General features: G+C 49.5%; 1 protein-coding gene across 10 annotated transcripts in view; it reads left to right on the top strand.

Moving 5' to 3' along the window:
• PDE4A (phosphodiesterase 4A) overlaps nt 1-14,848 on the top strand; it is a 45,818-nt gene that overhangs the window by 17,635 nt on the left and 13,335 nt on the right. For 9 of the 10 annotated variants that reach the window (XM_064571216.1, XM_064571234.1, XM_064571201.1 and 6 more), the window contains 5 exons: nt 12,283-12,474; nt 13,304-13,340; nt 13,463-13,533; nt 14,276-14,325; nt 14,495-14,607. In XM_064571216.1, the coding sequence (XP_064427286.1) occupies nt 12,283-12,474; nt 13,304-13,340; nt 13,463-13,533; nt 14,276-14,325; nt 14,495-14,607 (463 nt within the window). The remainder of the gene's footprint in view (nt 1-12,282; nt 12,475-13,303; nt 13,341-13,462; nt 13,534-14,275; nt 14,326-14,494; nt 14,608-14,848) is intronic. The other variant, XM_064571247.1, reaches the window with a different exon arrangement.

Raw genomic sequence — 14,848 nt, 5'->3', positions numbered from 1 at the left:
TCACACAGGATGGCGCACCACACTGCCTGCAGGAGCACTCTCACCACGGCACATGCCCACGCCGGCTTCCCACCTGTGCCTGGCCACGCACAGGAACACACCTCACGCCCACGGAGGACTCGGGCACAGTCGCAGCCGAGGTGCGGCACCCAGGTACACTCTTCCAAGGTCACACAGGTTCAGAGGCCTGGATATCGACACACAGATGCATGCAGGCGCCCATGAACGCCCAGACCACACTGACACGCTCGAATGTCCAAACGCACACGGAGGCCTCTGTATACCCCGGGACCCTCAGGCACACGTACACTGTGACTCACAGAGACACAGACCCCCTGTGCACACCCAGCCCTTACAAACAGCCGTGTCACCTGGCACCACGCGCCTGCCTGGCAGACACACACCAGCGCCCGCCCTCGACCTCTGTGTGACCTTCCCAAAGCAAATGCCAGGCCTGCCTGGGGGAGAGACAGACACGCGGTGATTTAACGTACAGGTTTGTAGTCTGGCTGCCCAGGTGGAAATCCTGCTTCTACTACCAGCCAAGCTGTTCGTCCTGTCTATTCCTCAGTTTACTTCTCTTGAAGAAGGGGCATTAGTATGTGTCCAGACACAGCGCAGTGCCGAGCACGTGGCATCTAAGAGCAGTTGACTGCTTTCCTTGTTGTTATGATTTTTACCAACTGGGACGTGTCTCCTTTTCCTTCTGCTCCCCTCCCGGCTTGTTTGTTGCCTGTTGGCCCCTTGCAGCAGAACTCTCTGAAGCCTTGATCTGCTCCTGGGCTGCGCCGTCCTCCAGAGGCCCAATTCGATGCTTGGGGAGCCCACGTGGGCAGGCCAAGGGGCCCCGGAGGGGTGAAGGCAGGTGGCAGCTTCCCCTGAGGATGCCACCAAGTGGTCAGCCTGTCTGAAGGGGAGTCTTGGGCAGGTTATTCCCCTTATGATGGAGTGTTTGAGCCCGTGGCTGTGATGTCAAGGCCTGTTGGCTGCCCTTGACTCCGCTTTATGGCCTTGGGTCCCGTTGGGACATTAATGGAGCAGCCTCCAGCCCGACTTTGTTCCACCCTGAACAGCAGCAGGTCAGGGAAGGGTGACTCCACATAGCCCCAGGGTGCAATTCTGGAGGGCAGCTGAGACCTCCCCGCCCCTGACCACACACACACACACACTCACTCAGCCTGTAGTTCCCCAGGCCTCATCCCCTCCCCTCTGCCCTTCCGAAGCCCAGGGGACAGGGGCTCCTGGAAGCACAAACAGCAGGGCCCCAGGGAGCCTCTTCCCATCCTGACCTCTGGGCTCCTGCTTACGTGAGCGGAGCCCCCTTGGGCTGCAGTATCGGTCAGCCGTGCTCGTTGGGCGCCCTCTGGGACTTGGGTCTCACCTTCCCTAACCTGGCTTCAGTGTCTGGGGCAAGGGTGGAGTCCTGAGTATGTAGGTATGCTCCTCTCCCCTTCCCAGGGGCGCTCAGCGGCGCCAGAACATCCAGGCTGTGCCTTGGGAAGCAGGACATAGTTCTCTGGCAGCGAGGCCACCAACCCCTTGCCACCCCTCTGTGCCTCACTCTCCTTGTTGAGCTGGGCTGTTAACACAACTCACAGAGTTGGCGGGAGACATAACTGGGTTCCTTGTGCATAAAGCATTGGGACAGTGACAGGCACACGGCAAAAATTCAGTGTAAGTGTCTTGTTATTATTGCTTTATACCTAAAAGGATCTAACCTAGCATCCAGTACACAGCAGATGCTCCATGAATGGGCATTATCACCAAAGGCCCAAGCTCATGATTGAAGAATACTCCATCTTAAGAGTTTCTTTCTTTTCTTTCTTTCTTTTTTTTTTTTTAAGTAGGCTGCACACTCAGCATGGAGCCCAACATGGGGCTTGAACTCACAACCCTGAGATCAAGACCTGAGCCGATATCGAGTCAGATGCGTAACTAACTGAGCCACACGGGCGCCCCTTAAGAGTTTTTTTTTTAATTTTTTATTGTTATGTTAATCACCATACATCACATCATTAGTTTTTGATGAAGAGGGTTTTTTTTTAATTTACTTTAAACAATTAATATATAGTAAAATTCACCCTTTTTAGTATACACTGTATGAGGGGTTTTTATTGCAGGAAAATATACATAACATACAATTACCCCTTTTAATCACTCACGGAGTGTACAATTCAGTGTAGTTAAGTGCACTCACATTGTTGTGCAATTATCACCACCATCCAGAACTTTCTCATCTTCCCAAACAGCAACTCTGTCCCCATGAAGCACTAACTTCCCACCCTTTCCCAACCCTTGGCTCCCACCATTCTACTTTGTCTCTATGAATAAGACTACTGTAGGGACCTCATATAAGTGGAATTTCACAATATTTGCCCTTTTGTGTCTGGCTTATTTCATTTAGCATAATGTTTTCTTTTTTTCTTTTTTTTTTTTTTTAAAGATTTTATTCATTTATTCAACAGAGAGAGACACAGCGAGAGAAGGGACACAAGCAGGGGGAGTGGGAAAGGGAGAAGCAGGCTTCCCGCAGAGCAGGGAGTCTGATGCGGGACTCGATCCCAGGACCCTGGGATCATGCCCTGAGCCAAAGGCAGATGCTTAACGACTGAGCCACCCAGGCGCCCTAGCATAATGTTTTCAAAGTTCATCCATGCAGTGGCATGTGTCAGAATTTCACTTTCTTTTTAAGACTGAATACTCTTAAAAAAAAAAAAAAGACTGAATACTCTTCCATTGGTAATATACACCACATTTCCTTTATCTGTTCACCAATTCATGGACCCTTGACTTGTTTCCAGCTTTTGGCTATTATGAATAATGCTGCTGTGAACATTGGTATACAAATATCTCTTTGAGTCTTCCTTTTTTTTTTTTTTTTAAAGATTTTATTTATTCATTTGAGACACAGAGATAGAGAGAGAGAGCATGAGCAGTGGGAGAGGCAGAGGGAGAGGAAGAAGCAGACTCCCTGCTGAGTCAGGAGCCGGATGTGGGGCTTGATCCCAGGACCCTGGGATCATGACCTGAGCCGAAGGCAGACGCTTAACCATCTGAGCCACCCAGGCGCCCCTGAGTCTTGCTTTCAATTCTTGAGTATTGAGTATTTCATTTTTTTAAAAAAGATTTTATCTGGGGCACCTGGGTGGCTCAGATGGTTAAGTGTCTGCCTTCGGCTCAGGTCATGATCCCGGGGTCCTGGGATCGAGTCCCGCATCTGGCTCCCTGCTCAGTGCAGAGCCTGCTTCTCCTTCTCCCTCTGCCATTCCCTCTGCTTGTGCTCTTCTATCTCTCTGTCAAATAAATAAATAAAATCTTAAAAAAAAAAAAAAAGATTTTATCTGTTTTTATTTTGTGAGAGAGAGCACCAGCAGGGTTAGGGGCAGAGGGAGAGGGAGAAGCAGGCCCCCCATGAAACAGGAAGCCAGATGCAGGGCTTAACTGACTGAGCCACCCAGGTACACCTCCTAAAGATTTTATTTTTAAGTAATCTCTACACCCAACGTGGGGCTTGAGCTTATAATCCCAAGATCAAGATTCACATGCTCTACTGACTCAGCCAGCCAGGAGCCCTTATTTTTTAAAAAAATATTAGCCATTCTGGTGAGTGTGTGGTGATATCACATTGTGCCTTTGATTAGCATTTCCTTGATGACTAATGGTGTCGAGCATCTTCTCATGTGCTTATTGTCCATCTGTATGCACTCCTACCTTATTTATTGTGCTTCGCTTTTTTTTTTTTTAAAGATTTTATTTATTTATTTGAGACAGAATGAGAGAGAGAGAGAGAGCACATGAGAGGGGAGAGGGTCAGAGGGAGAAGCAGACCCCCCGCCGAGCAGGGAGCCCGATGCGGGACTCGATCCAGGGACTTGATCCAGGGACTCCAGGATCATGACCTGAGCCGAAGGCAGTCGCTTAACCGACTGAGCCACCCAGGCGCCCCTATTGTGCTTCGCTTTATTGCACTTCACAAATACTGTGGTTTTTACACATTGAAGGTTTGTGGCAAGTCTGCGTCAAGCAAGCCTATCAGTGCCATTTCCCCAACAGCATTTGCTCACCTCGTGTCTCTGTGTCACATTTTGGTAATTCTTGCAATTTTTCAAACTTTTTCATTATTATTATATTTGTTATGGCAAACTGTGACCGGTGACTAAAACTCACTGAAAGCTCAGATGATGGTTAGCATTTTTTAGCAATAAAGTATGTTTCAATTAAGGTAATGAACTTTTTAGATATAATGCTACTGCACATTTAATAGACCACAGTGTAGTGTAAACTTAAGTTTTATATGCACGGGAAATAGAAAAAATCCATCTGACATGCTTTATTGCAGTGTTCCGGAAACAAGCCTGCAATATCGCCGAGGTATGCCCATATCTTCTCTGGAGAAATGTTTATTTCATTCCTTTGCCCACTTTTTAATTAGGTTGTTTCTTTTTTATTGTTGTTAAGTTTTAGATCTTTATATATTCTAGATATTAATCCCTTATCAGATACATGATTTGCAAAAATTTTCTACCATTCTATGGATTGCCTTTTCACTCTCTGGATAGTGCCCTTTGATGCAATAAAACCTGGTAATTTTGATGAGGTGCAATTTCTTTTTTTTTTTTTTTTTAAGATTTTACTTATTTATTTGACAGAGAGAGAGCACAAGCAGAGGGAGCAGGAGAGGGAGAAGTAGACTTCCCGCTGAGCAGGGAGCCTGATGTGGGACTCAATCCCAAGACCCTGGGATCATGACCTGAGCCAAAGGCAGGCACTTAACTGAGCTACCTGGGTGTCCCTATTTTTTGTTGCTTGTGCTTTTGGTGTCATATCCAAGGAATCATTGCCAAGTCCAATGTCATGAAGCTCCTAAGAGTTTTATAGTTTTTCATTCTTCCGTTTAGGTCTTTGATCCATTTTGAGTTAATTTTGTATATGGTGTGAGGTACGGATCCAACTTTATCCTTTCACATGTGGATAACCAGTTTTCCCAGCACCATTTGTTCAAGAGACTGTCCTTTTCCCATTGAATGGCCTTGGCGCCCTTGTTGAAAATCATTTGACAATACATGTGAAGGTTTATTTCTGGGTTTACTTGACTCTATTGGCCTGTCAGTCTGTCTTTATGCCAGTACCACACTGTTTTGATTATTGTAGCTTTGTAGTAGATTTTAAAATCAGTAAGTGTGAGTCTTCCAACTTTGTTCTTCTTTTTCAAGATTCTTTTTCTTTTTTTAAAGATTTTATTTATTTGAGAGAGAGATAACACGAGCAGGAGAAAGAGGGAGAAGCAGGCTCCCCACTGAGCAGGGAGCCTGATGTGGGCTCAATCCCAGGACCCTGGGATCACAACCTGAGCTGAAGGCAGACACTTAACTGACTGAGCCACCCAGGTGCCCCATCTTCTCATTCTTTTCTTTTCTTTCTTTTTTTTTTTTTAAGATTTTATTTATTTATTTGACAGAGAGAGACACAGCAAGAGAGGGAACACAAGCAGAGGGAGTGGGAGAGGGAGAAGCAGGCTTCCTGCCGAGCAGGGAGTCTGATGTGGGGCTCGGTCCCAGGACTCTGGGATTATGACCTGAGCTGAAGGCAGACGCTTAATGACTAATCCATCCAGGTGCCCCTCGTCTTCTCATTCTTGAATACAGGATGTCTTTTCATTTATTTGTGCCTTTAATTTCTTCCAGCAACATTTTTGTTTTCCGTGCACTTTTGTCTGCTTGGTTAAGTTCATTCCTAAGCATCTTATTCATTTTGATGCTATTGTACGTGGAATTGTTTGCATAATACTCTATTGGGATTATTCATTGTTAGTGTACAGAAAAGCAACAGATTTTTGGTGACTTTGTATCCTGCAACTTTGCTAAATTCATTTATTAGTCAGTTCTGAGTTTTGACACAGGTAATCCCCACTGCTGGCTTCTTTCTCTTAGCAAAATTCATTTGAGACTCATTCAAGTTGTTTTGTGTATCAGTAGTTAAAAAGGAAACTGCTATTTCTTTCTACTCTTGCTGACTCTTCACTTCTGACACCAGACATATGTGTTTTTTTTCCTCACATCAACCAATTCTGCAACTCTCTGTGACACTGACTGGGTGAACTACATTCTGTTTCAATTCTGACACTAACTGCCTGGAGTTACTACAGATCCCACAGGTTAAGGGCTCAGTCTGGTAAGGCTGCCCCTTCTTTAGCATAAGTCTCAAGTCCAGGGTGTTACCTGTGCTTCTGACCCACCGGCTATAAGTCAAGTTTCCGACAACCCCCGCTTCAGGTTCAGTTAATTTCCTAGAGCTGGTCACAGAACTTAGGAAAAGAGTGCACTTACTAGATTACTGGTTTATTAGAAAAGATACAACTTAGGAACAGCCAGATGGAAGAGATGCAGAGAGCAAGGTATAAGGGGAGGGGCATGGAGCTTCATGCCATCTCCAGGTGCACCACCCTCCCAGCCCCTCAGTGTGCTCAGCAACCCAGATACTCTCAGGGATGTTGATGGACGCTTCATCTTGTTGGCACAGCTGACTAAATCATTGGCCCTTCCATTGGTGATTCACTCAGACTCCTTCTTTCCCTTCCGGTCCAGGGATGGGGACTGAAAGCTCCAACCCTCTAACCACATGGTTGGCTCCCCCTTGAGGCTCTCCAGGTGTCCCCAGCAGATAGTCATCTCTTAGCATAGAAAGACACTTTTCACTGCAGAGATTCCTAGGGTTTTTGGAACTGTGTGACAGGAAACCAGGGCAGAGACCAAATATATATTTCTTATTATTTCACAGTAGTTCAAAAAAAAAAAATTTTTTTTTTTAAGTAGGCTCCACAGGGGTGCCTGGATGGCTCAGTCGGTTGAGCGTCCGCCTTTGGCTTGGGTCATGACCCCAGAGTCCTGGGATCAAGCCCCACATCGGGCTCCTTGTCCCTCGCCCTCTGCCTGCCACTCCCTCCCCACCCCCGCCTCTGGCAAATCAATCAATCAGTCAGTCAATCAAAATAAGTAGGCTCCACGCCCAGCGCCAGGCCCAACGTGGGGCCTAACCCACAACCCAGAGATCAAGACCTGAACTGAGATTAAGAGTCAAACACAACCGGGCGCCTGGGTGGCTCAGTTGGTTGAGCGACTGCCTTCAGCTCAGGTCATGATCCTGGAGTCCCTGGATTGAGTCCCACATCGGGGTCCCTGCTTGGCGAGGAGCCTGCTTCTCCCTCTAACCCTCCCCCCGCTCATGTACTCTCTCTCATTCTCTCATTCTCGCTCTCTCAAATAAATAAATAAATCTTAAAAAAAAAAAAAAAGAGTCAAACACAACCAACTAAGCCACCCATGCGCCGCCTCCCCCCAATTTTTTTTTATGCTGAATAGTATTCCATGGTATGGGTCTGCCACAAATTATCCATTCACCGGTTGATGCATGTTTGGTTTGGTTGTTTCCAGTATTTGGTGATTATGAGCAGAACTTCTTTTTTTTTAATTTTATTTCTTTTTTCTTTTTTCTTTTATTTTTTAAAGATTTTATTTATTTGACAGAGAGAGGCACAGCGAGAGAGGGAACGCAAGCAGGGGGAGTGGGAGAGGGAGAAGCAGGCTTCACACGGAGCAGGAAGCCCGATGCGGGGGCTCGATCCCAGGACCCTGGAATCATGACCTGAGCCGAAGGCAGACGCTTAACGACTGAGCCACCCAGGCGCCCCCCCTTTTTTTTTTTTTTAAAGATTTTATTTATTTATTTGAGAGAGAATGAGAGAGAGCACATAAGAGGGATTAGGGTCAGAGGGAGAAGCAGACTCCCTGCCGAGCAGGGACCCCGATGCAGGACTCGATCCAGGGACTCCAGGATCATGACCTGAGCCGAAGGCAGTCGCTTAACCAACTGAGCCACCCAGGCGCCCTATGAGCAGAACTTCTATAAACATTTGTCTGCAGGTTTTTGAATGAACATATATAGTTGACCATTGAATAACATGGGCTTGAACTGTGTGGGTTCACTTAGATGCAGACTTTTTTTCATATATATATAGAACAGGACTGGAAATGAATTTTTTCTTCCTTATGATTTTCTTTTTTAAAAAACATTTATTGATTGGGGCGCCTGGGTGGTTCAGTCGTTAAGCGTCTGCCTTCGGCTCAGGTCATGATCCCAGGATCCTGGGATCGAGCCCCGCATCGGGCTCCCTGCTTGGCGGGAAGCCTGCTTTCCTCTCCCACTCCCCTGCTTGTGTTCCCTCTCTCGCTGTCTCTCTGTCAAATAAATACAATTTTTTTTTTTTGGTTTTTTATTTATTCATTTGACAGACAGACAGTGAGAGAGGGAACACAAGCAGGGGGAGTGGCAGAGGGAGAAGCAGGCTTCACGCGCAGCAGGGAGCCCGATGCGGGGCTCAATCCCAGGACCCTGGGATCATGACCTGAGCTGAAGGCAGATGCTCAACCATCTGAGCCACTCAGGCACCCCAATAAATAAAATCTTTAAAAAAAAATTTATTTATTTGAGAGAGAGACAGAGAGAGCACAAGCGTGGGGAGGGGCAGAAGGAGAGGGAGAAGCAGACTCTGTGCTAAGCAGGAGCCTGAGTCGGGGCTCGATCCCAGGACCCTGAGATCAAGACCTGAGCCAAAGTCAGACACTTAACTGACTGAGCCACCCAGGTGCCCCCCTTATGATTTTTTTTTTAAAGATTTTACTTATTCATTTGACACAGAGAGAGAGAGAAAGAGAGAGTGAGAGAGAGTACAATCAGGGGGAGCTGTAGGCAGAGGGAGAAGCAGGCTGTCCACCAGCAAGAAGCCTGATGTAGGACTCAATCCCAGGACCCCGGGATCACGACCTGAGCTGAAGGCAGACGCTTAACTGACCGAGCCACCCAGGCACCCCTATGATTTTCTTAATAACATTTTCTTTTCTCTATTTTATTGTAAGAATATAGTATATAATACATGCACAAAATACACGTTAATCGACTGTTTCTGTTATTGGTAAGGTTTCTGGTCAACAGTAGGTTGTTAGTAGTCAAGTTTTGGGGGAGCCAAAAGTTATATGTGGATTTTCAACTTCGCAGGGGGTAGCACCCCTAACCCACTTGTTCAAAGGTCTACCGTATTTTCACTTATCTTGGGTATAAACATAGGAGTGGATTTTGGATCACACTCATTGCTTAAGAAACTGACCAGATGCCTTCCAGAGTGGCTAAACCACTTGGTGTTCCCTCCAGCAACGGATGAGGAGGGTTCCTGTTGCTCCAAATCCTTTTCACCACTTGCCATTATCGTCAGTTGTTTCTTGTTTGTTTGAACCATCCTAGTAGATGTGAAGGGATAGTTCCTGGTGTTAATTTGCATTTCCCTAAGGAGTAATGGTGTTTCCTGTGCTTATTTGCCATATGTATATCTTCTTGGACGATCTGTCCAGACTTTGGCGCATTTTTAAATTGAATTCCTTGTCTTCTTTTTATTGAGTTTGGAGACTTCATTATATAGCCTGGATACAGGTCCTTTGTCATACATATATTTTCTCCTAGTATGTAACTTGTCTTTTTATTCTTTTGACAGTGTCTTTTGCAGAGCAGAAGTTTTCAGAGTTTTTAAGAAGTTTTTTGACGTTTTGTTTTTTAAAAGAAGTTTGGATTTTTGGTTGTTTAAAATTTCTGATTTCTGGGGCGCCTGGGTGGTCCAGTCAGTTAAGCCTCTGACTCTTGATCTCAGCTCAGGGCTTGATCTTGGGGTCATGAGTTCAAGCCCAGGATTGGGCTCCACACTGGGCATGGAGCCTACTTAAAAAATAATTAAAAAAAAATAAAATTTCTTCTTTCTTTTTTTTTTTTAAAGATTTTATTTATTTATTTGAGACAGAGAGAATGAGAGACAGAGAGCATGAGAGGGAGGAGGGTCAGAGGGAGAAGCAGACTCCCTGCTGAGCAGGGAGCCCGATGCGGGACTCGATCCCGGGACCCCGGGATCATGACCTGAGCCGAAGGCAGTCGCTTAACCAACTGAGCCACCCAGGCGCCCTAAAATTTCTTATTTCTTTCCTAAAATTGGAATAGCTGCTTGACCAGGGCCCCCAGCACCACCCTGCCTTTGGTGTCAGCTGCCTGGCCCCTGGGAACATTTGCTTTAGTGGTGGGAATGTGCTCGAATGGGACTTGAGCAGGTAGAGGGTGACAGTTGAAGAGTTACAAGATTTGGGTTTGAATTCTGACTTCACCGTGCTTTTGCTGTGTGACCCAGAGCTAATCATTACCCTCTCTGAACTTAGTTTCTTCATCTGTAAAATGGAATCAACAGAGTCCCTCCCTGTACCCCTACCCCAGAAAAAAAGGTTAATATACGGATGCTGGTTTCGCTGTCCTACTCTAGGAGATTTCAGACTTATAACTCAGCAGAGGGATCATTCAAATAAAATCTTACACTGATTCTTAGTAGGTAGGACTGGAAAGGGGAGGGTTCCATTTCCTTCCCCTGCCCCCTTGCACCCACCAGAGCATAGCCTGAAGTCAGCTGACCAGTCTGACCCCCTCACTTTAACAACAGGGTAACAGCCCAGAGAGGGCAGTGGCCTTCCGAAGGCCACACAGTATGCTGCCAACACATAGCTCCCCACACTCATCCTCAGTTCTCCATATCAACTGCCTTGCTGAGTCCACGCCCAGGTAGCATGTATGGGGCTGATTGACTTACAATTGGCAGTGGTTCCTGAGCTCTGTGCTAGGCACCATCCTGAGCATTTTAGCTGTGTTCACACTGGTCACCAAGATGACCTGAGGGAGGTGGTGCTTGTCCCCATTTTGTGGATGAGGAAACTGAAATTCAGCCATTTCCCCCCAAGTCACACCTCTGGGAATTGGCAGAGCCAGCATCTCCCTGGCTCGTCCTGAGGATCTCTGTCTTCCCAGTGCCACCAGGTTGGGGTCCCACCTTCCTCCCCTCTCTCTGTAGCTCTATCTCCATCACAGTCTGTATCTCCCCTCTAGCCACACGAGCTTCCTTGCTAGTCCTCAGACAAAAACCAAATCCTGCTCCAGGGCTTTTGCACTTGCTGATCCCGTCCCTCAGCCCCTCCCCCCCACGTGTTTTCTCCTACCTCCTGACCAGTGGCCTACTCCTTCTCATCTTTCAGGGCCTGCTCACATGTCCCCTCCTCAGAGAGGCCTGGCTCAGCTACAGCAGCTCAAATCACCTCTCCAGTAACGTTCAGTCACCCACCTGGTTTTTAATTCTGTGCATGGCAGAATCCAGTTCATCTGTTCATTTGTTACATTTTATGATTTATTCAGTAAACATTTATTGGGTGTCCTCTGTGTGCCAGGCCATCTTCCTGGCTCAAGGGATAGAGCAATGAACAAGGCAGACAAAAATCCTTGCTCTGCAAAGCTTAGTTCTAGAAAGGAAGGCAAATAGTAAAGAAGTCAAATATAGAGTATATCAGGTAAGTAGTATTTCTTTTTCTTAAGGAACGGAAATATAAAATATTAGGGCAGAGATTCAGATCTTAGATGTGTTGGTCAGGTGAGGCCTCCTGAGAAGACAAGGTTTGAGCTGAGGCCTGAAGGAGGTAAAGGAGGAGCCATTGGAGATCTGGGGAGGGGAAACAGCCTGTGCAAAGGCCCTGAGGCAGGAATGTATCTGGAATGTTTAGGAAACAGCAAGGAGGCCATCAGTGGCTGGAGTAGAGTGAGTGAGGGGTAGACTGGGAGGTCATGGGGCAGGGCCTTGTGGGCCACAGTGGGGACTTGCACCCACTGGGCTGGGAGCCACAGAAGGGTCTGAGCAGAAGAAGGATGTGACCTGACACATGGAGGGGAACAGACTGAGGAGCAAAGACAGGAGCCAGGGGCCAGGGCAGAGACAAATACACTGGTCCAGGCAAGCAATGAGACAGGGCTGACCAAGGAGGGGGTGAGAAGTGGACAGATTCTGAATAGCCTTAGGCATTGAGGAAAGAGTAGAGCCAAGAAGGCCCTCACACTTTGGGATGTGCACTGCCGCTAGGCTAACCTGTTTATAGTCCAGCCCTCCCCATGCCATGTCCGTGAGGGACAGATAGTGGTCTGTCTCGGTCACTGCTGTGTCCCCAGCACCTCTACAGAGCCTGGCTCACAAAGGCGCTCAATAGTTGTTTGAGCTCTGCAGCTCCCCATCTCCCATCTCTTTCGGGATATCTGTCTCTCTTTAATGTTTTCTATCTGACCCGCCCACCTCTACCAGGAATTTCCTTGGTACCCTTATTCCTCTTGACCTCCCCAATGCCATTTCAGCCCCCCTGACCCCTCTTCTCGCCCATCCCCTTACAGCTTCGAGGCAGAGAATGGGCCCACGCCATCTCCTGGCCGCAGCCCCCTGGACTCGCAGGCGAGCCCGGGCCTCGTGCTGCATGCTGGGGCCGCTGCCAGCCAGCGCCGGGAGTCCTTCCTGTACCGTTCAGACAGCGACTACGACATGTCCCCCAAAACTATGTCCCGGAACTCGTCGGTCACCAGCGAGGCGTGAGCACCCCCTTCTCACCCTCCAGGCCTGCTCCCAACATAAGCTGCCCTTGACAGCAGGGAGTGGGGACACTGCCCAAGCCCCCGGGCCACCTCTCCCTTCTAGGGAAAAGTAAACAGCCCCCTTGCCCACAGCAAGGGCCCAGTCCCACTCACCCAGCCTGCCAAAGGCCACTCCTACGCATGGGCAGCTGGGGCCTGGTCCCCCCCCCAGCCTGTCCCTCCAACAAGGAGGGAACTCCACTTGAGCCCCTCCCTGCTGCCACATCTTCCCACAGACTGTCCACCTTGGCTGAGCCCCCTCTTCCTTCCCCCCCCTTCAGGCTTCCCTAAGCCAGCCCCCCTTACCATGGCCACCTGTTGAGGTGTGAGCACCCCCCAGGCCTGCTCAGTCCCCTCCCCTCTCGCTGGATCCTCCAGCCCTGGCCCCACCCATCCAGGTACCCACCTCAGCCCCCCCAACTCCTTCCTGCTCCCCACCCCCTCCTACCCACGGTGTGTACCAAGCCCAGCCTTGGCAATGTATTTGTGGCCATCCCCTTTGTCTCTGCACACCCCCTCCCTGCCCACCCACGTGAGCTCCTCTCTCTGACCACCATTTCCTTTAGGACCAACCCCCTTAGGGTGTGTCTACCCTTGGGAGGTAGTAAGTGCCTTCTCCCCTCACCTGTTGGGGCCTCCCCTCCCAGCCCACCAACCTCCCCAGGCCCAACCCCCACAGAGTGTCCGCTCTAGAGAGTTGCTTCTCTGGCACCCTAGCCCTTCTCCACCCAGGCCCGTGGGTGTCCCACTGTGAGGATGCCTGACCTGCCCCTGTCCTTGATTGCAGGCATGCTGAGGACCTCATTGTGACACCTTTCGCCCAGGTAAGACCCCTCTCCTAAGGAGAGAAGGGGCCCCAACCCTCCCCCCACACCTGGGGACAAGGGCCTAGCCCCAGCTGCCCCTCCGGGTGGCTCCCTCCCCTCACTGCTGCTCCCTGTCCTAGGTGCTGGCCAGTCTCCGGGGTGTTCGCAGCAACTTCTCACTCCTGACCAATGTGCCCATTCCCAGCAACAGGTAAGTCAAAGCTGGGCCCCAGCGCTCATGATCACAAGGCTAAGCACACCTGGGTTCAACTCTTAGTTCCACTGTGTGACCTCAGGCAGGAACTTGACCTCTCCAAGCCTCTGTTCAGGCAACAGCTCCCTCTGAGCCAGTAAACCATTGCAGTTTGAATGCCTAAGACAGAAACTTAAAAATAAAGACCAAGGGGTCCAAACACATGGTGGTGAAGCCAAGGGTAGCCAGTTACCCCAGGCTTGGGGCCACTCCAGGCCCCGATGCCAACTTTCCGGGCAAATAGCATCTTGTAGTACCTTTGCTCCCCCTCTATAAAATGGGAATTTAATAGGGCCTCCATTAGATGCTGCTGTGAGGAGTCTGGAAGATGATACATAGAAAAGTGCGAGAACATTGTGCAGCACATAGTAAGTGCTCACTAAATAGCAGCAGTTATTACGTGGGGGCAGGGGCGTGGCTGAGAACTGCCGCTCCCTCCAGGAGTTGGGAGAGATGCTCAAGGAAGTAGGAATTTTGGAGACGAAGGACCTGTCCCTACCTCTGGTCAGCCCTGTCACTTCCCTGAGCCCGTTTCCTCATCTGTAAAATGGGTCCTTATGGGGCTTTGTGAGAAGCTGCAGGCTGAGTACATGGGACACAGTGAGCGCTCAGGAAAAGGAAAATCGGCATTATTCATGGAGAGGGGGAGGCAGGAATCTGGGGGCGCACAGGCTGATGCTGGAGCCCCATTTCTTTGCAGACGGTCCCCGTTGGGCGGCCCAACCCCCGTCTGCAAGGCCACGCTGTCAGGTAACAAAGCCCAGGGGGGTGGGAAAGCGCCCCTCTTGCTGCTGGGGGGAGTCCCCTCACTCGAAGTGGCTGTCTTAACTGCCCTTTCCCAGCACCCCTCTCACCTGATGGACCCCCATCATCACGGGCTGGGGCCTCTGGGTCACCACCTGTGCTGTCCCTTCTCTAGAAGAGACATGTCAGCAATTGGCCCGGGAGACACTGGAGGAGCTGGACTGGTGTCTCGAACAGCTGGAGACCATGCAGACCTACCGCTCCGTGAGCGAGATGGCTTCCCACAAGGTGAGCGGGCCTGGAGGCAGCAGGGCGGGACCAGCCCCTGGGCGGGGCCTGAGGATGGGGGCCAACCGCTGGGTGGGGCCTGTGGGCGGGGCCACCCTTGGGGGCGGGGCTGGTTTCTGGATAGGGCCAACGAGGTGGGGCCATTCCCTAGGCCTGTGGGGTGGGGCTAACTGCTGGGTGGGGCCTGGGGTGGGGCTAACCATGGGGCGGGGCCAACCTGTGGATGGGGCCTATGAGGTGG

The sequence above is a fragment of the Mirounga angustirostris genome, unplaced genomic scaffold (assembly GCF_029215605.1).
Source record: "Mirounga angustirostris isolate CCGP_5_RB_7025 unplaced genomic scaffold, mMirAng1.0.hap1 SCAF_1, whole genome shotgun sequence".
Classification (NCBI taxonomy): domain Eukaryota; kingdom Metazoa; phylum Chordata; class Mammalia; order Carnivora; family Phocidae; genus Mirounga; species Mirounga angustirostris.
The sequence above is the reverse complement of the archived record's forward strand: the minus strand, read 5'-3'. Positions and strand labels throughout refer to the sequence as shown.